Below are 20,121 nucleotides of genomic sequence, written 5' to 3' on the forward strand. Positions count from 1 at the left end.
GTGGGAAAAACACATAAAATAGCACAGTTGGTTTGGAGCCTGTAAAACGGCAGCCATTCCATTCGGCGCCATTATTACGGGGGTCTGGACATTGACTAGGCCATTCCAAAACTTCAATTTTGTTGCTTTTTAACCATTTTCACGTAGACTTCAGAGATCTCTTCTATCAATTTATCCTCTGTGGGTGAATATTGAGAATGAGACACAGTAAAATGATTCATAGCTAATCAGAGAAAGAGAGAGAATTTGAGAGTTGACGTACTATACTATTGTTTTAAAGGCGTCACTCACTATTAACAATGCCCCACTTTTCACTATTAAATAATGGTAAACTATTCTGACTTTTTATTTGTATCGCCTTCACAATCCTTGTCTTACACTATTTGCAATGAAGTATACAGTAATTCAAAGTGTGTGCACTGCATTCTGTACCCTCTCTAAGGCCTCATTGAGACCGTCACATGGTAATACAAGGCATAGCACAGTCATGTCACTCACCTTTCCTCTACTACTCTTGTGTTTCAACCCAGTTCAACTATGTGTTTAACATGGTGCGTGCAATGCCCCTTGGCTATGTTATCTAACAGATTAAGATTATTTTGTTGGTCAATTGCAACACAAGGTCAGCCCAAATGTTACTTCCGCTTTTAATCCAAGACGCGCAACAGATAATTTTTTTCTCATCGGATCCTGGATTCGAACTGGCAAGTTTCCAGTTGCTGGCGTTCCTCTCTAACCACTTGGCTATCTGCCACCTTACAATTGCTACCAATGGCGAAGAGAGACATTTCTTAATGTATGGAACTGATTTTTAATTTTATTTAACCAGGCAAGTCAGTTAAGAACAAATTCTTATTTTCAATGACAGCCTAGGAACAGTGGGTTAACTGCCTTGTTCAGGGGCAGAACGACAGATTTTGTACCTTGTCAGCTCGGGGATTTGAACTTGCAACCTTTCGGTTACTAGTCCAATGCTCTAACCACTAGGCTACCCTGCCGATATGCTTATATGCATGCTTGTTGCAAATTGTGGGACTGAACATTTTCACTTGCGCGTGTGAGTCTCATGCAACAACAAAAAAACACACACAAAAAAAATGGTTGCAGAACTTGTTTGAACTTTGAACATGGTTTATGTTCCAAATGGCACCCTTTCCCCTATATAGATAGTGTACAGCTTTTAACCAGAGCCTTGGTCAGAAGTAGTGCACTATATAGGGAAAAGGGTACAATTTGGGACACAAACCATATCTAAAGTTCAAACAAATTCTGGAATGCAGTGTTACACACACTTAATGTATTAGACGATGGTTAAAAACAGTCCACTTGGTAGGGAATATGGTGCGATTTGCCACTGGTCACACAGAGATTGTGTAACCTCAAGACTCCCCAAGTCGTTTTGCGTTTAACAAGGCACTGTTGTAGTAGTGAGGAGGAACCTAACTTACCTTTATGTCACATGTCTGATACCAACAATCAGAGGACACAACCCTACTGGACTGCCTTTCAGTGAGATGTGAATGAATTTGAAGTCGTTGTCTGGGCAGTTGGACAAACTAACACTGAATTGGATTTTAGAGCTGCTTGTGGACTTGGCTGGTTTTGGTAGGTAATCTATCAGTGAGAACACTGTACATTAAGGGTTTATAAAGGCTTTATTTTTTACGTTAACAATGGTTACTTAAACATTTAGTTTAATTCGTTCAGATAGTTTGTTGGTAGTTAGTTAGTGGTTAGTTAGTAAGTTACAGTGCCTTCAGAAAGTATTCATACCCCTTGACTTATTCCACATTTTGCTGTGTTACAGCCTGAACATGTGTTTTGAAATGTTTGCACATTTATTGAAAGTGAAATACAGAAATAACTTATTTACATAAGTATTCACACCCCTGAGTCAATACTTTGTAGAAGCACCTTTTGCAGCGATTACAGCTGTGAGTCTTTCTGGGTACACCTCTAAGAGCTTTCCAAGCCTGGATGGTGCAAAACTTGCCCATGATCTATTTTCTTAATTCTTCAAGCTCTGTCAAATTTCTTGTTGATCATTGCTAGATTACCATTTTCAGGTTTTACCATAGATTTTCAAGCAGATTTAAGTCAAAACTGTATCTCGGCCACCCAGGAACATTCATTGGTTTCTTGGTAAGCAATGCAGTTTAGATTTGGTCTAGTGTTTTAGGTTATTGTCCTGCTGAAAGGGGAATTTGTCTCCCAATGTCTGTTGGAAAGCTGACTGAACCAGGTTTTCCTTTAGGATTCTGCCTGTGCTTAGTTCTTTTACGTTTCTTTTTATCCTTAAAAACTCCCTAGTTCTTGCCGATGACAAGCATACCCATAACATGATGCAGCCACCACCATGCTTGAAATTATGAAGAGTGGTACTCAGTGATGTGTTGTGTTGGATTTGCCCCAAACATAACGCTTTGTATTCAGGACATAAAGTTAATTTCTTTGCTACATTTTTTGTGGTTTTACTTTAGTGCCTTGTTGCAAACAGGATGCATGTTTTAGAATGTGTTTATTCTATACAGGCTTCCTTCTTTTCATTCTGTCATTTAGGTTGTATTGTGGAGTAACTACAATGTTGTTGATCCGTCCTCAGTTTCCCATCCTCAGTTTTCTATCCTATCACAGCCATTAAACTGTAACTGGTTTATGGTCACCATTGGCCTCATGTTGAAATCCCTGAGGGGTTTCCTTCCTCTCCGGCAACTGAGTTAGGAAGGACGCCTGTATCTTTGTAGTGACACGGTGTATTGATACACCATCCAAAATGTAATTAATAACTTCACCATGCTCAAAGTGATATTCAATGACAGCTTTTTAAAAAAAGATTGTTTTTTTAAGTTATATTTTTTTATAACCCATCTAACAATAGGGGCCCTTCTTTATGAGACATTAGAAAACCTCCCTGGTCTTTGTTGTTGAATCTGTGTTTGAAATTCACTGCCCGACTACAGGACCTTACAGATAATTGTGTGTGTGTGGTACAGAGATGAGGTGGTCATTCACAAATCATGTTAAACACTATTATTGCACACAGAGTGAGTCCATGCAATTTATTATGTGACTTGTTTAAGTACTTATTATGTGTGTGTAGAGGGGGGGGGGGGGCATTCCATTTGCATTATAAAGGCAATTCATTATGCAAAGATGGAAAGCAAATTGGAAAAATGATATGTGATCTGTGTAACCTGGAGAAATCTAGTCTCTTTGTGCTAAGATACCACTCCTTGTCATGCCAAACAATGACAAGGAGCACAAGAAGTGGAACGTTTGCACAAAACCGGTTCTGGATTTCTGAGGATGTAGTAAGCAATATGAGTTTCTCCATGGATGCTACTTCTTAGCCTCGTTCCAGGTCTGTTTGTGTTGCCTTGCCAACTCCTACACTTAGAAAAAGGGTTCCAATAGGGTTCTTCGGGTGCCCTCATAGGAGAACCCTTTTTGGACCCTCTGTGGAAAGGGTTCTACATGGAACCCAAAAAGGTTTTTACCTGGAACCTAAAGTGGTTCTTCAAAGGGTTCTTCTATCGGAACAGCCAAAGAACCCTTTTAGGTTCTAGATATCACCTTTTTTCCCCCTAAGACTGTATGGTGATTGTCACACCAAACAAACAGACTTGTCAAGACTGTACAAATAGATCTGGGACTAGAAGGCTTTTATTTTTTTTATTTTTTTTATGTAACTAGGCAAGTCAGTTAAGAACACATTCTTATTTACAATGACGACCTACCAGAAGGCAAAAGGCCTCCTGTGGGGATGGAGGCTGGGATTAATGAAATAGGACATAACACATCAAGAGAGACACCACAACACTACATAAAGAGAGACCTAAGACAACAACACAGCATGGCAGCAACACATGACAACATAGCATGTTAGCAACACATGACAACATAGCATGTTAGCAACACAGCTAGCTGCTCCTCCCATCCACAACCCATTCTATGCTTCCTAATGTGATCTGCAGCAGTCAGAATATTCTGATTGAACAATGAGGTTGCATAACCATAAACCCTCTCCCAGATCAGACCTGGGTTCAACCACCATTTGAAATTGTTTAAATAATTGAAGCGTTTGCTTTTGGAGTGCCTGTGTAACGGATGTGAAATGGCTAGCTAGTTAGCGGCGCTAAATAGTGTTTCAATCAATGGCTAGTTAGTTAGCGGCGCTAAATAGTGTTTCAATCAATGGCTAGCTAGTTAGCGGCGCTAAATAGTGTTTCAATCGGTGACGTCACTTGCTCTGAGACCTTGAAGTAGTGGTTCCCTTTGCTCTGCAAGGGCCGCGGCTTTTGTGGAGCGATGGTTAACGATGCTTTGTGGGTGACTGTTGTTGATGTGTGCAGAGGGTTTCTGGTTCGAGCCCGGGTAGGGGCGAGGGGACGGACTAAAGTTATACTGTTACACCTGCAATGCCAAGTTTGTGCTTTTTGTACTTTTCTACTGGTCCCATTGTCACAGCAAAACTCAATCACAGCTAAACTATTTGAATATGATATCAAATCGTTTTTGAACCCAGGTCTGATTCAGATGTATCAGATATGATCTTGTGCAACTATGAGTCCATCTGAATATGACCCTATTGGATTGGTATGACAGTATGCATTAGCTAGGTTACCTAGTAGATTCGTTGAATACCAACCAATTTCGCAACTTTATAAAAAGGGCCAGAGAGACAATTCAATTCTCTGATTCCTATACAATTGTCAGATGTTACAGAATGTGCTAAAAACTATAGCTGACGGCTAGTTAATTATTGTGATTGATTGTTTGACATCTACTTCCTTGTATCTAATTAAGGTTTCACTTGGACGGAAGGATGTATCAACCAACCCTTATCTCATTGGTCGTATTGCTCATCACCCTGTCCAATATTGTCTATGGCGGTAAAATATTAATCTACCCAATGGATGGAAGCCACTGGGTCAACATGAGAGTCATCATCGAAGAGTTGCATTCCAAAGGCCATGACATCACAGTGGTGCGAGCGTCAAACAGCTGGTACATCAAGGAGAATTCCCCCCACTACACCACCATTACCATCCCCAACACTGGTGGCTTCGATGAAAACTTCTTTGGTGAATTTATATTAAGTAAACATCTGAAGATTCAAAGGGAGCAGGGGAAAAGTTTTTGGACCGAACTCAAGCTTCAGTCATCAATGAAGGAGACTTTTTTCGAGTTCCACAAGAATATGGCTGAAATGACCACTCGTGTCCTTGAAGACAGAAAGTTGATCCAGTCTCTCCAGGATGCTAAGTTTGATTTGGTTCTGACAGATCCTGGGATTGGTGGAGGGACGATCTTAGCCCGCGTCCTCCACCTTCCTCTGGTTTACAATGTCAGATGGACCATTCAAGGTGAAGCTCATTTGGTCATCGCCCCGTCGCCTCTCTCTTACGTCCCATACACACCCACAGAGTTGACAGACAAGATGACCTTCCTCCAGAGAGTCACCAACATCTTAGCTTACATACTCGGGAGTTACACATTGGCATCTATCACAGAACCCAACTACAAACCGATAGTCCAGCGTTACTTTGGCCCTGACGTCGATTACAACGCATTCTTCCAGGAAGCAGATATCTGGCTCATGAGAAGCGATTTTGTCTTTGAATTTCCGAAACCCACCATGCCCAATATGGTCTACATTGGTGGGTTCCAGTGTAAGCCCTCCAAGCCTCTTCCACAGGACCTGGAGGAGTTTGTTCAGAGTTCCAGCGAGCATGGGGTTGTCATGATGACTCTGGGGACTTTGGTGGCAGAGCTTCCTGAAGATATCGCAGATGAAATCGCTGCCGCGTTCGCTCAGCTGCCTCAAAAGGTCATCTGGAGGTATGGATGGATGGATAGATCCTTTAATTAATTAATTAATTGATTGGACAAATTAAAAAATTGAGCCAGTTTTCCAAAAACAATAAGGCCTGGTCCTGGACTAAAAAACGATTTCAAATGTTATTCTCCATTGAGCATGCTTTTAGTCCAGGACTTTATCTGGGCCTAGACTTAAAAACAAAAGTGTCAGATTTCCATGTATATCCACTGTGGTTCTCTTGTGGTTCTCAGGTATACTGGACAGAGACCCTCTACCCTAGGTAACAACACCCTACTGGTGGACTGGCTTCCCCAGAACGACCTCCTAGGACACCCCAAGACCCGGGCCTTCGTAGCCCATGGAGGAACCAACGGTGTCCAGGAGGCCATCTACCACGGCGTCCCGGTAGTCGGCCTCCCTCTCGCCTTCGACCAGTCCGACAACCTCTCCAAGTTGAAGGAGAGGGGGGCAGCTAACACGGTGGATATCGTCACAATGGACAGAAATGTGTTCCTGGAGTCTTTGAAGGCTGTGCTGCATGAACCGTCCTACAGGGAGAACATGCAGAGGTTGTCCAGACTGCACAGAGACCAACCCATTAAACCACTGGACAAGGCAGTGTTCTGGATCGAGTTTGTTATGAGACATAAAGGAGCTCGTCACCTGAGGACAGAGTCCTATAAGATGTCCTGGATAGTATACCACTCGGTTGATGTGATAGCTACACTGCTGGCGTGTGCGTTGCTTGTAACGCTGGTTTGCCTGGCAGTCGTAAGATGTGTTTGGCGTAAGGTGTTTTGCAGGAACAAAGTGAAAAGTGAATGATAATGTGTTTTGAGATGTGAATATTCAAATATTATCTTATCATTGCTCAATCAGCAATTTATCAATAACATTTACATTTGATCAATAAAACATTGTTTTAGGGTATGTGATATCTTTGTCATTCAAATTAGTTTTTTAAATGGGTATGGGATTTAAATAATCTATGCAGTATACTCAGGAGATGGGGGAAGAGATCACGATGACTTTATCATGTCCATTTACGATTGGCCCGAAATTCTGTCACCAGTAAATAGGATCAGGATCATTGTAATCATATGGCTGCTGCAGAGGTAATGGAAAATCCATTTATTTTTTACCCAACATTGTAGAATCAGTAATACTATAAATCAAATTTTATTTGGTCACATACACATGGTTTGCAGATGCTAATGCGAGTGTAGCGAAATGCTTGTGCTTCTAGTTCCGACTGTAGTATTATCTAACAAGTAATCTAACAACAACTCCACAATACAGACAAATCTAAAAGGGTTGAATGAGAATATGTACATGTAAATATATGGATGAGCGAGGACCGAGCGGCATAGGCAAGGTGCAATAGAAGGTATAAAATACAGTATATACATATATGAGTAATGTAAGATATTTAAACAACATTAAAGTGGCCTTATTTAAAGTGGCATTGTATAAAGTGACTAGTGATCCATATGTTAATGCAGCCAGTGATTGGGTCTCAGTGTAGGCAGCAGCCTCTCTGAGTTAATGATGGCTGTTTAGCAGTTTGATGGCCTTGAAATAGAAGCTGTTCTTCTCGGTCCCAGCTTTGACGCAGCTGTACTGACCTCGCCTTCTGGATTGGAGTGGTGTGAACAGGCAGTGGCTCGGGTCGTTGTTGTCCTTGATGATCTTTTTAGGCCTTCCTGTGACATCGGGTGCTGTAGGTGTCATGGAGGGCAGGTAGGAGAGCCTTGCGGTTTAGGGTTACCGAATCAGGCTGAGATACAGCCTGACAGGATGCTCTCGATTATGCATCTGTAAAAGTTTGTCAGAGTTTTGGGTGACAAGACAGATTTTTTTAGCCTCCAGAGGTTGAAGAGGCGATGTTGTTTCTTCTTCACCACACTGTCTATGTGGGTGGACCATTTCACTTTGTCTGTGATGTGTATGCAGAGGAACTTAAAACTTTCCACTTGCTGTCCCTTTGATGTGGATAGGGGGGGTGCTCCCTCTGCTGTTTCCTGAAGTCCATGATCATCTCCTTTGTTTTGTTGACGTTAAGTGAGAGGTTGTTTTCCTGACACCACACTCGTGTGCCCTTGCTTCCTCCCTGTAGGCTGTCTCGTCGTTGTTGATAATCAAGCCCACTACTGTTGTGTCATCTGCAAACTTGATGATTGTGTTGGAGGCGTGCATGGCCACGCAGTCGTGGGTGAACAGGGAATACAGGAGGGGGCTGGGCAGGCCCCAGTGTTGAGTGTCAGAGAAGTGGAGATGTTGTTTCCTACCTTCACCACCTGGGCTTGGCCCGTCAGAAAGTCCAGGATCCAATTGCACAGGGTGGGGTTGAGACCCAGGGCCTCCAGCTTGATGATGAGCTTGGAGGGTACTATGGTTTTGAATACTGACCTGTAGTCAATGAACAGCATTCTTACATAGTTATTAATTTTGTCCAGATGGAATAGGGCAGTGTGATGGTGATTGCGTCCTCTGTGGACCTGTTGGGGCGGTATGCAAACTGAAGCGGGTCTAGGGTTGCCGGTAAGGTGGTGATATGATCCTTGACTACTCTAAAAGCACTTCACGATGACAGAAGTGAGGGCTACGGGGCGGTAGTCATTTAGTTCAGTTATCTTTGCCTTCTTGGGTACAGGAACAATGGTGGCCATCTTGAAGCATGTGGGGACAGTAGACTGGGATAGGGAGCAATTGAATATGTCCGTAAACACACCAGCCAGCTGGTCTGTACATGCTCTGAGGACACGGCTAGGGATGCCGTCTGGGCCAGTAGCCTTGCGAGGGTTAACACGTTTAACTGTTTTACTCACGTAGGCCACGGAGAAGGAGAGGAGTTGCCCAGTCCTTGTTAGCAGGCTAGGGATGCCGTCTGGGCAAGCAACCTTGCGAGGGTTAACTCATTTAAATGTTTTACTCATGTCGTCCACAGAGAAGGAGGGGGGGGGGGTGCGCAGTCCTTGTTAGCGGACTGCGATGTTGGCACTGTATTATCCTCAAAGTGGGCAAAGAAGGTATTTCGTTTGTCTGGAAGTGTGACGTCGGTGTCCGTGACGTCGTTGGGTTTTCTTTTTGTAGTCTGTGATTTCCTGTAGACCCTGCCATATACGTCTCGTGCCTGAGCCATTGAATTGCGACTCCACCTTGTCCCTGTACTGGCATTTCTCTTGTTTGATTGCTTTGCGGAGGGAATAACTAAACAGTTTATATTCAGCCATATTCCCAGACCTATTTCCATTGTTAAATGCGGTGGTTCGCACTTTCAGTTTTTCGCAAATGCCGCCATCCATCCACGGTTTCTAGTTAGAGTAGGTTTTAATAGTCACAGTCGGTACAACATCTCCAATGCACCTCTTTATGAACTCACTCACGAGTCAGCGTATAGGTCGATGTTGTTCTCTGAGGCTGACCAGAACATATTCCAACATGATCTAAACAATCTTGAAGCTTGGCTTCCGATTGGTCAGACCAGCGTTGACTGGTTCTCGTCACTGGTACATCCTGTTTGAGTTTATGCCTATAAAACAGTAGGGGCAAGATGGCGTCGTGGTCGGATTTGTCGAAGGGAGGGCGGGGGAGGGCTTTATATGCATCATGGAAGTTATAGTAGCAGTGATCCAGTGTATTAGTGCAGTCAATATGATGATGGAATTTAGGAAGCCTTGTTCTCAAATTTGCTTTGTTAAAATCCCCAGCTACAATAAATGCACCTTCAGGATATATGATTTCCTGTTTACATAAAGTCCAGTGAAGTTCCTTTAGGGCCGTCTTGTCTGCTTGAGGGGGAATGTAAACAGCTGTGACTATAACTGACGAGAATTCTCTTGGTAGGTAAAATGGCCGGCATTTGATTGTAAGGAATTCTAGTTTGGGTGAGCAGAAGGACTTGAGTTCCTGTATGTTATGATTACACCATGAGTCGTTAATCATGAAGCATACACTCTTCCCCAAGAGGTGTTCACCTCTGTTGGCGCGATGCATGGAGAAGCCCGGTGGCTGAACCGATTCCGACTACCTGTCCCGAGAGTGCCATGTTTCTGTGAAACAGAGAATATTACAATCTCTGATGTCTCTCTGGAAGGCAACCCTTGCTCAAATTTTGTCTACCTTCTTGTCAAGAGACTGGACGTTGGCAAGTAGTATACTCGGGAGCGGAGTCTGACCAGGAGGCTGCTTTGTCTGTCCCATCTGCGGCCTGTTGTTTTGGATCGGCTTCTGGAATTAGATCCATTGCCCTGGGTGATGGTCTGAACAAAGGATCCGCTTCGGGAAAGTCGTATTCCTTGTCGTATTGATGGTATATCCAATAGTTGTTCCCGGTTGTATGTAATAAGACTCAAGATTTCCTGGGGTAAGAATGTAAGAAATTACCAGGGTCGGGGTCGGTCCAGTAGCTAAGTTTGTGGTCGGTCCAGCAACCAGGTTACAGGTCAGTCCAGTAACCATGGTACGGGTCGGTCCAGTAGCCAAGGTCGGGGTCAGTCCAGTAGCTAAGGTTGGGAAAGCAATGTATGAGATCTCTCCACACCCTCTGATGGATCAGATGGATCAGAAGAAGTACGATGATGGAACTATTCAGTGCTACAAAGAATGAGAGATCCTTGGAGCCTGGCTGTCACGTTTACTCCTGCTCCGACGGTTGACGTCGCCGGTTTACTAACAACCGGCCCTGGCAACCCATCTTTACACACACCTTGCAACCCATCATTACGCAGACCTGGCAACCTATCATTACACATACATAGTTCCCATCATTATGCACACCTGGCAACCCATCATTACGCACGCCTGGCAACCCGTCATACACACACATAGTTCCCATCATTACGCACACCTGGCAACCCATCATTATGCACACCTGGCAACCCATCTTTACGCACACCTGGCAACCCGTCATTATGCACACCTGGCAACCCATCATTATGCACACATAGTTCCCATCATCATGCACACCTGGCAACCCATCATTACGTACGCCTGGCAACCCATATTACGCACACCTGGCAACCCATCATTACGCACACCTGGCAACCCGTCATTATGCACACCTGTCAACCCATCATTATGCACGCCTGGCAACCCATATTACGCACACCTGGCAACCCATCATTACGCACACCTGGCAACACATCATTATGCACACCTGGCAACCCATCATTATGCACACATGGCAACTCATCATTATGCACACATGGCAACTCATCATTACGCATACCTGGCAACCCATCATTACGCACACCTGGCAACCCATCATTACGCACACCTGTCAACCCATCATTACGCACGCCTGGCAACCCATATTACGCACACCTGGCAACCCATATTACGCACACCTGGCAACCCATCATTACGCACACCTGGCAACCCGTCATTACACACACATAGTTCCCATAATTATGCACATCTGGCCACCCATCATTATGCACACATAGTTCTCATCATTATGCACACCTGGCAACCCATCATTTCGCACACCTGGCAACGATCATTACACACACCTGGCAACACATCATTACACACACATGGCAACCCATCATTACACACACCTGGCAACCCGTCATTACACACACAAAGTTCCCATCATTATGTACACCTGGCAACCCATCATTATGCACACATGGCAACTCATCATTATGCACACATGGCAACTCATCATTATGCATACATGGCAACCCATCATTACCCACACCTGGCAACCCATCATTACCCACACCTGGCAGTCTATCATTACCCACACAAGGCAACCCATCATTACCCACACCTGGCAACCCTAGGTTTTTTGGTTTGCTGAATCTCGGATTGCAACTTTTTTAAGGGGTTTCATAACCCGTGTTATAAGTAGCACATAAGCACTGCATAAGAAGGTCACAAATGCTTAGAGTCAACAACTGATATTTTCTGTCTGCTATCCCGTCTGTGTCCGCAGCCCCTGCTGGGTCTCAGTAGGTGTACCAGGGCAGACGGTGTGTGAGGCCATCTGCTGTTTGGCAAAGAGAGGTACATGGCAAGACATCACTTATTGGAATCAACACATCATTTGTACCAATGTTTGTAAACGTTCCTATTTATAAATGATAGCTATGCTAATGATGTCAATAAAGCCTGATCCGATCAAACAAAGCTTGTAACGTTTGTTTTATTGGTTGCTATACCTTACATACAAACTTGATGTAACATTTTGACAGTGACAAGAGTACATTTGTAAGTGCGTACCTCTGTTCATACACCTTTGTTGGAGAGGGAGGTACCAGCAGCTGTTGTACTTTTCAAATGTCAATGGAAAGAGATTTGAAGTCTTGAGGGATTTGGAGAGGCGACCTTATACAATGTACTTTCTCCTTGGAGAGGACACATTATACAATGTACTGTCTCCTTGGAGAGGACACATCATACAATGTACTTTCTCCTTGGAGAGGACACATTATACAATGTACTTTCTCCTTGGAGAGGACACATTATGCATAATCTCTCCACATAGCTTCACTGTCACGTTCTGACCAGAGTTCTTTTGTGTTTTCCTTGTTTTAGTTGGTCAGGACGTGAGCTGGGTGGGCGTTCTATGTTTTGTGTGTCTAGGTTGTTTTTCTGTGTTCGGCCTAGTATGGGTCTCAATCAGAGGCAGGTGTCGTTAGTTGTCTCTGATTGAGAATCATACTTAGGTAGCCTGGGTTTCACTGTGTTTTTGTGGGTGATTGTTTCCGTGTCTGTGTTTTACACCAGACGGTACTGTGTGGTGTACTGTTGTTGTTTTTGTAAATTGAAGTGTTCAGTTTGGATTTATTATTAAATAAGATGAACACTAACCACGCTGCGCTTTGGTCCTCTCCTTCAACGGAAGAAAACCGGTACATTCACAAGACAGGTGTTGGCATAATGATCAAATCAAATTTAATTGGTCACATGTACATGGTTAGCAGATGTTAATGCGAGTGTAGCGAAATGCTTGTGCTTCTAGTTCCGACCGTGCAGTAATATCTAACAAGCAATCTAACAATTTCACAACAACTACCTTATACACACACAAGTGTTAAAGGAATGACGTTGTTGAAGTGATGTCATCTCATGCATCTCATAAAGTGTTGTTGACTTCCTGCAGGTCCTCTTCCTGCTGGCAGTTCCTCTTCCTGCTGGCAGTGCCTCTTCCTGCTGGCAGCTCCTCTTCCTGCTGGCAGCTCCCTCTGATCACGTACACTACGAGACAGATGAAGTTCAGCAGAGGAATACTAATAACCTTGAAGAAGGAGACTCCTCCACAAGATAGAATCTTGTGCAGAACTGACATGTGTTTATTTTATTTACAAATCAACTCTCCCAGGAAAAACAAGCCGCACACCCAGGGCTCAGCCATGGTGCAGTGAACCTGGAGAAATATTAGGGGAGCAGTGCACAAGTGCATTGCTCGAGGGCACAATGGCAGGAGACGTATCCTGTCGGACTTGGGGTTTGAAGCGAGAAAAAAAAACTCCAGTTGTCAGGCACCACCTATGCTACCTGCCACCCCATTTGTGCTACCTGCCACCCCATTTGTACTAAGGTCAAGGGTCATGGAGGATAAGCATTTACAGTATACACTTTTGATCATGAACACTTTGTTTTGTATATGACATTACATAGTTTTCTATTTTCCTTGTACTTTCTTTGCTTAATGCCGCAGACATCAATGATAACAACCAGGAGCCGGTTTCACAGACTCAGATTAAGCCTTGTTCTTGATTTAAAAATATATATATATCTCAATGGCATTTCTCCATTGAAAGTGTCTTTTAGTTGAGGACAAGGCTTAGTCTGGGTCTAGGAAACTGACCTCAGTTTAGTTTAGTTGAGGACAAGGCTTAATCTGGGTCTAGGAAACTGACCTCAGTTTATTTTAGTTGAGGACAAGGCTTAATCTGGGTCTAGGAAACTGACCTCAGTTTATTTTAGTTGAGGACAAGGCTTAATCTGGGTCTAGGAAACTGACCTCAGTGTATTTTCTCACCTGAGGCTCAACCCACTTCTGAGGAGCTGCCTTGTTAATGTAGTGGAAAATCGGTTCAAATATGACACAATGAAGAACTTTGAATTCAATTATAGACTTTTAATACAAGAGTATAACAAGCCGGAGTGCCCCACGGGACCCACCCCTTTTCCAGAGCCCTGGCTCCAGTATTTATCCACATATTGCATATGAGCCCATCCTACATGCAAATAAAGTTACATTCCAATCCGTGTATCCTGCTTGTTCAGCCCAATAACGCCCACATCTGCTTTCCATTAGATCCTAATGATGACAAGACCCTTGCTTTGACCCTTCACTCAGCTTAATGCGTTCTCCTGTTTGTGTGTTATCTAGGGTCAGCAGACTATGTGTCTCCGCTGTTTTTAGCGTGCTCAGCTATAATAAAAATACTATACATTCCTCTCTGCTATAGGCTTGCTATAGGCTTGTCTTTATCTCGGATCAAACAGACTTGTGTCTCCCCTGTGATGTGATTGATGTCTGTAATCCATCAGTTGGTCCTTTGGCTGACCCCCTCCTTTGTCTATCCCTCTTATCTTTGTATGTCCAGCTGCCCTAGGCGTCTATGTGTCTGCATTTTTTGTGTTACCAGCTGTCCCATACTCCCATGGCCTTTCTCTGCTTTCTGTCCTATACAATAGACAATACATTTTACCAGAACAGGAAATGAACCCATAAGTGTATCTTTCTCTTGTGTTACTATAGTCATGTATATATTTTCTCCCACGTATATAATTTCTCCCACATTAACAATCACAAACCTGCCGCTCCAGTCAGTCAAGTACTGTCCATCCAGGAAGAGCCGGATCAGTCAGACGATGGAGGGGAACCAGCCTGGAGATGGACACCGTCCTTGGGCCGCTGCCCAGGTTTTACCTGCAGTCCTGGATGACTAGCATCAGCATAAAGACCATGATGGCAGGAATCAGGAAAGAAGGTGGAGGAAAACAGTCCCATCCATTTGGGGGTCGCAGGGACACTCGATCTCTAGCTTCTTCAAGCCAGGACGAAGCCGAAAGCCACATTGGAGACCAGGGCGCTTTTGCCAAATTCACTCTTCAGTCAGGAGAGCCATTGTTGGCTCCTTTCCATACTAGATGACACCGCATAAAGTGTGAACAGAGACTAAGAAGTCGGAGAGAGGAGAATTTGAACACTTTTGAACAGACATGCAGATGTTCCAGTGATGCATGGTTCACACTGGTTTTGTGGGAAGGCTTTCCCCTCAAGGCACAGAGAACACTAATTAGTTGACATCAAAGGAAGGTGTAGCTGCTATGTCTGGGTCTATATGACCTATTGACCCTGTGGGGCTGACAGACATGGTGTCCATGGTATCCAGGGAGATGAACCCTCCCTGAGACCCTGAGAGAGGAAGGGTGCTATAGGGAAACTGGAGGGAAACACAAGTCCCAAAACATATCATTTAAAATGTCACAGGAAGAAATGGCAGCAGTTTTACGGGCGCGCAACCAATTGTACTATTATGTGAGGGGTTTTTCGCGTTATTTGTAACTTATTTTGTACGTAATGTTTTTGCAAACGTATCTTACGGCATAATAGAGCTTCTGGAAATCAAGACAGCGATCACTCACCTCGGATTAGACAAAGATTCTTTTCTACAACAAGCAGGACGCACAGGACATTCTCCAAACACCCAACAGGGCCGACATCCCCGTTATTTGCAAAAGGACGCGACGCAGGTACAGAGGACAAAGAGCCGGATGCCTCGTGAGGACCCGGATAAGGCAACTGGGAAAGAGAGTGGGAAAGCTGCCTTTACCGTCAATACCACTCGCCAACGTGCAATCATTGGACAATAAATTAGACGAGGTACGATCACGAATATCCTACCAATGGGACATCAAAAACGGCTATATCCTATGTTTCTCAGAATCGTGGCTGAATGGTGACATGGATTTTCAGCTAGCGGGATATACGGCAAGATAGAACAGCACACTCCAGTAAGGGGGCATATTTGTAACAACAGCTGGTGCATGAAATATAAGGAAGTCTCTAGATTTTGCTCGCCTGAAGTAGAGTATATTGTGCTAAATTGCAGGCCACACTACCTGCCTAGAGAGTTTTCAGCTATACTTTTTGTGGCTGTTTATTCACCACCACAGACATATGCTGGTACTAAGACCGCACTCAGACAGCTGCATAAGAAAATAAGCAAACAGGAAACCACTCACCCAGAGGCGGCACTCCTAGTGGCCGGAGACTTTAATGAAGGGAAACTTAAATCAGTTCTACCAAATCTCTATCAACATGTTAAATGTGCAACCAGAGGTAAAACAATTCTAGATCACCTGTACTCCACACACAGAGACGCGTACAAAGCTCTCCCTTGCCCTCCATTTGGTAAATCCGACCACAACTCTATCCTCCTGATTCCTGCTTACAAGCAAATATTAAAGCAGGAAGCACCAGTGACTCGGTCTATAAAAAAGTGGTCAGATGAAGCAGATGCTAAACTACAGGACTGTTTTGCCAGAACAGACTGGAACATGTTCCGGGATTCTTCCGATGGCATTGAGGAGTACACCACATCAGTCACGGGCTTTATCAATAATTGTACCGAGGACATCGTCCCCACAGTGACTGTACGTACATACCCCAACCAGAAGCCATGGATTACAGGAAACATTCGCACTGAGCTTGTCAGGTTCTCCCTAGGAGAGGTGGGTGTGGAGTCAGGCCCAGGAGAGATCGAATGCAAGAAAGGGTGTTTATTTACAAGTCCAAAGAACAGGAACAGGACCACAACAGTAGCCACAAAACTGAAAAAAACACCTGTTCAACAGAACAACCAAAACGCAACCCAAACAAAATGACAGCTACACGAACAAACCCGCACAAAACCAAAAGGGTAGGGCGAGATTAAATACCCCACTAATAACCTAAACTAGACATAGGTGAACAATAAGACAGACATAACGAAAAAGAAAAGGGATCGGTGGCAGCTAGTAGACCGGTGACGACGACTGCCGAGCGCCGCCCGAACAGGGAGAGGAGTCACCTTCGGTGGAAGTCGTGACAGAGCTAAAGGGTATAGCTGCCGCTTTCAAGGTGCGGGACTCTAACCCGGAAGCTTACAAGAAATCCTGCTATGCCCTTGTCACGAGAATTTGTATCCCAATGGTTGAACTCAACTATCCTCAAAAGGTTCTACAGCTGCAACATCGAGACGGTACGGCAATTGCACGGCCTCCGGCCGCAAAGCACTACAGGGAGTAATGTGTACGGCCCAGTTCATCACTGGGGCAAATCTGCCTTCCATCCAGGTCCTCTACACCAGGCGGTGTCAGAGGAAGGCCCTAAAAAGTGTCAAAGGCCCCAGCCACCCTAGTCATAGACTGTTTTCTCTACTCCGGCAAGCGGTACCGGAGTGCCAAGTCTAGGACAAAAAGGCTTTTCAACAGTTTTTACCCCCAAGCCATAAGACTCCTGAACAGGTAATCAAATGGCTACCCGGACTATTTTTGAACCAATCCATTGTAGATTTTGATTTATGTTTTGAATCATTGTCTTGTTGGAAGACAAATCTCCGTCCCAGTCTCAGGTTTTTTGCAGACTCCATCAGGTTTTCTTCCAGAATGGTCCTGTATTTGGCTCCATCCATCTTCCCATCAATTTTAACCATCTTCCCTGTCCCTGCTGAAGAAAAGCAGGCCCAAACCATGATGCTGCCACAACCATGTTTGACAGTGGGGATGGTGTGTTCAGGGTGATGAGCTGTGTTGCTATTACGCCAAACATAACGTTTTGCATTGTTGCCAAAAAGTTCAATTTTGGTTTCATCTGACCAGAGCACCTTCTTCCACATGTTTGGTGTGTCTCCCAGGTGGCTTGTGGCAAACTTTAAACGACACTTTTTATGGATATCTTTAAGAAATGGCTTTCTTCTTGCCACTCTTCCATAAAGGCCAGATTTGTGCAATATACGACTGATTGTTTTCCTATGGACAGAGTGTCCCACCTCAGCTGTAGATCTCTGCAGTTCATCCAGAGTGATCATGGGCCTCTTGGCTGCATCTCTGATCAGTCTTCTCCTTGTATGAGCTGAAAGTTTAGAGGGACGGCCAGGTCTTGGTAGATTTGCAGTGGTCTGATACTCCTTCCATTTCAATATTATCGCTTGCACAGTGCTCCTTGGGATGTTTAAAGCTTGGGAAATCTTTTTGTATCCAAATCCGGCTTTAAACTTCTTCACAACAGTATCTCGGACCTGCCTGGTGTGTTCCTTGTTCTTCATGATTCTCTCTGCGCTTTTAACGGACCTCTGAGACCATCACAGTGCAGGTGCATTTATACGGAGACTTGATTACACACAGGTGGATTGTATTTATCATCATTAGTCATTTAGGTCAACATTGGATCATTCAGAGATCCTCACTGAACTTCTGGTCCCACTTGTTGTTGATTCTTCACAAAAAAAGACAGTTTTATATCTTTATGTTTGAAGCCTGAAATGTGGCAAAAGGTCGCAAAGTTCAAGGGGGCCGAATACTTTCGCAAGGCACTGTATATGACAAATCCCCCTCTTCACATCTACTAGACGTGAAAACTATAGCAGAAAGGTGGTGGTTCTATTCGTGGGTATACATAAGGTGGTGCTTCTAATCTTGTCTGGTGTGCATGGTGGGTCTGTAGGTGTAGTCCTACGTTTGGTAAGATTGAAGGGAGTGGTGCTAGGAATGTTATCAGGGATATGGGTTGGGGTGAGAGGGGTTGATGCTTTAGTATGTGTTTGTTGTTCTATTAACCATGTGAGAGTGCCTAAGGACACCCCAAAGATCAGTAGGAATATCACAAACAAAGGGCCAGATATCCCCAGCCTCACCCAGGGAGGGAGAAATGTCCCTCTAACTGGGCGAGGTTCCTTTTTCAGGGGAGGCGGAGTTTGATGCCGCATCACCTGAGGAAGGAGTGTCTTTATTTGGAATCGAATTTAGGCCGCTCAAATCAGCTCTGACTTCAGTCAGTGTTCTGGAAGGAGTTGGGGCTAGGGTGCAATGTGTAAGGTGGTGCCAAGGTGCGCCTGATTTACCTTTGACCTGGACTGAGTGTGAAGTAACCTCCTTCACTTCGTACGGTCCAGTCCACCTGGGTTCCAGCCACTTTATCTTGTGGACTTTAACCCTCACCCAGTCACCAACCTTTACCTTCAGTGGTGGCGTGTCCCCCGGCAGCTCCCCCTCCTGGACCTTGTGAACCTGGGTAGAGAGTGCTGCAGAGAGAACCGTCAGTTTTTTCACATAATTAGACATTACAATTTGTTGTACATCAAGAGCGGGCATATGACCTCCCTCCCTTGGTGGACCAGGCATGACTCTTACCAGTCACTTTTGCTATCTTAGCTTTCAAAATCTGATTTAGCGTTCCACCAGACCTTGGGACCGGGGGGTGGTACACAGAACCGAATCTGTGTGTTATGCCAAATCCTTCTTCAACCAGTCTCAGGTGTTTGTTATTGAAATGTGAGCCATTTGTCAAATTAGATTTTTCTTTGGATGCCATACCTGGGTATTAGTTTGGTTTATTAGCCACTTAACGACTGACCTAGCATCCCCCTTCGCTGTTGGTATTGCTTCTACCCATTTGGAGAACCTATCTACCATAACTAGGAGATAGCATTTGTCTTTAGATACAGTTTGGGGGCCCATGTTGGTGTACTCTATACTAATGTCCTGAAAACATGCATTAGGTACTAAGTATGAACCCATTGGTGTTTGATATGGTTTCTTTGGGTTGTGTCTGTCACAAACATTGCATTCGTCATAAAATAAGTCATCGTCATAAAAATAAAAATACACATTTTTTTATTTATTTTTAAAGTCAGTCATATTTTCATGTGAGGGTGCCACTAGATGTGCGAGACCTTTTGAAGGGTCTTTAGTTTGCCTTCGTGTGTGGGGCCATGTGCTTCTCGTAAAAGTTCTGGGTCCATCAGTGTGGACTGCTCCATGGGCATAGGCTGAGTCTGTATAGATATTCACAGTCTTTCCTTTTCCTCTGATGAGGGCCTGCGTCAATCCGATGATTTCAGCTAATTGGGCCGATGCTGGTTGAGGGATGATGGCTGATTCAAGGGTAACATGTGAGCCGTCTAGGAGTTGCTGCACCATCGCATAGGCTGCTATGTTTCTCTTTCTCCTTTGTAGCAGCAGCCATCAGTGTACAGCCATTGGTCGGGATTGGTCAGTGGTTCATTCTTCAGGTCTGGTCTCAGTTTGACCTTGTAGCCCTTGGTGGCTAGGAAGTCTGGCAGTGTTTTTGTTAT

General features: G+C 44.3%; 2 protein-coding genes across 2 annotated transcripts in view; both read left to right on the top strand.

Annotated features, from left to right (window-relative positions):
- The first annotated feature begins 1,300 nt into the window (after window positions 1–1,300).
- Window positions 1,301–20,121, top strand: part of nptna (neuroplastin a) — a 99,268-nt gene continuing 80,447 nt past the window's right edge. Inside the window, exon 1 of the mRNA XM_031801587.1 lies at window positions 1,301–1,605. Within this exon, the coding sequence (XP_031657447.1) occupies window positions 1,521–1,605 (85 nt within the window). The 5' untranslated portion in view covers window positions 1,301–1,520. The remainder of the gene's footprint in view (window positions 1,606–20,121) is intronic.
- Window positions 1,494–6,756, top strand: LOC116356321 (UDP-glucuronosyltransferase 2A1-like). Its single transcript, XM_031801569.1, has 3 exons — window positions 1,494–1,605; window positions 4,807–5,841; window positions 6,073–6,756. Exons 2-3 carry the CDS (start codon window positions 4,826–4,828, stop codon window positions 6,644–6,646), a joined length of 1,590 nt encoding a protein of 529 aa, XP_031657429.1. The 5' UTR covers window positions 1,494–1,605; window positions 4,807–4,825; the 3' UTR covers window positions 6,647–6,756.

This window comes from Oncorhynchus kisutch, linkage group LG22, assembly GCF_002021735.2.
Source record: "Oncorhynchus kisutch isolate 150728-3 linkage group LG22, Okis_V2, whole genome shotgun sequence".
Classification (NCBI taxonomy): domain Eukaryota; kingdom Metazoa; phylum Chordata; class Actinopteri; order Salmoniformes; family Salmonidae; genus Oncorhynchus; species Oncorhynchus kisutch.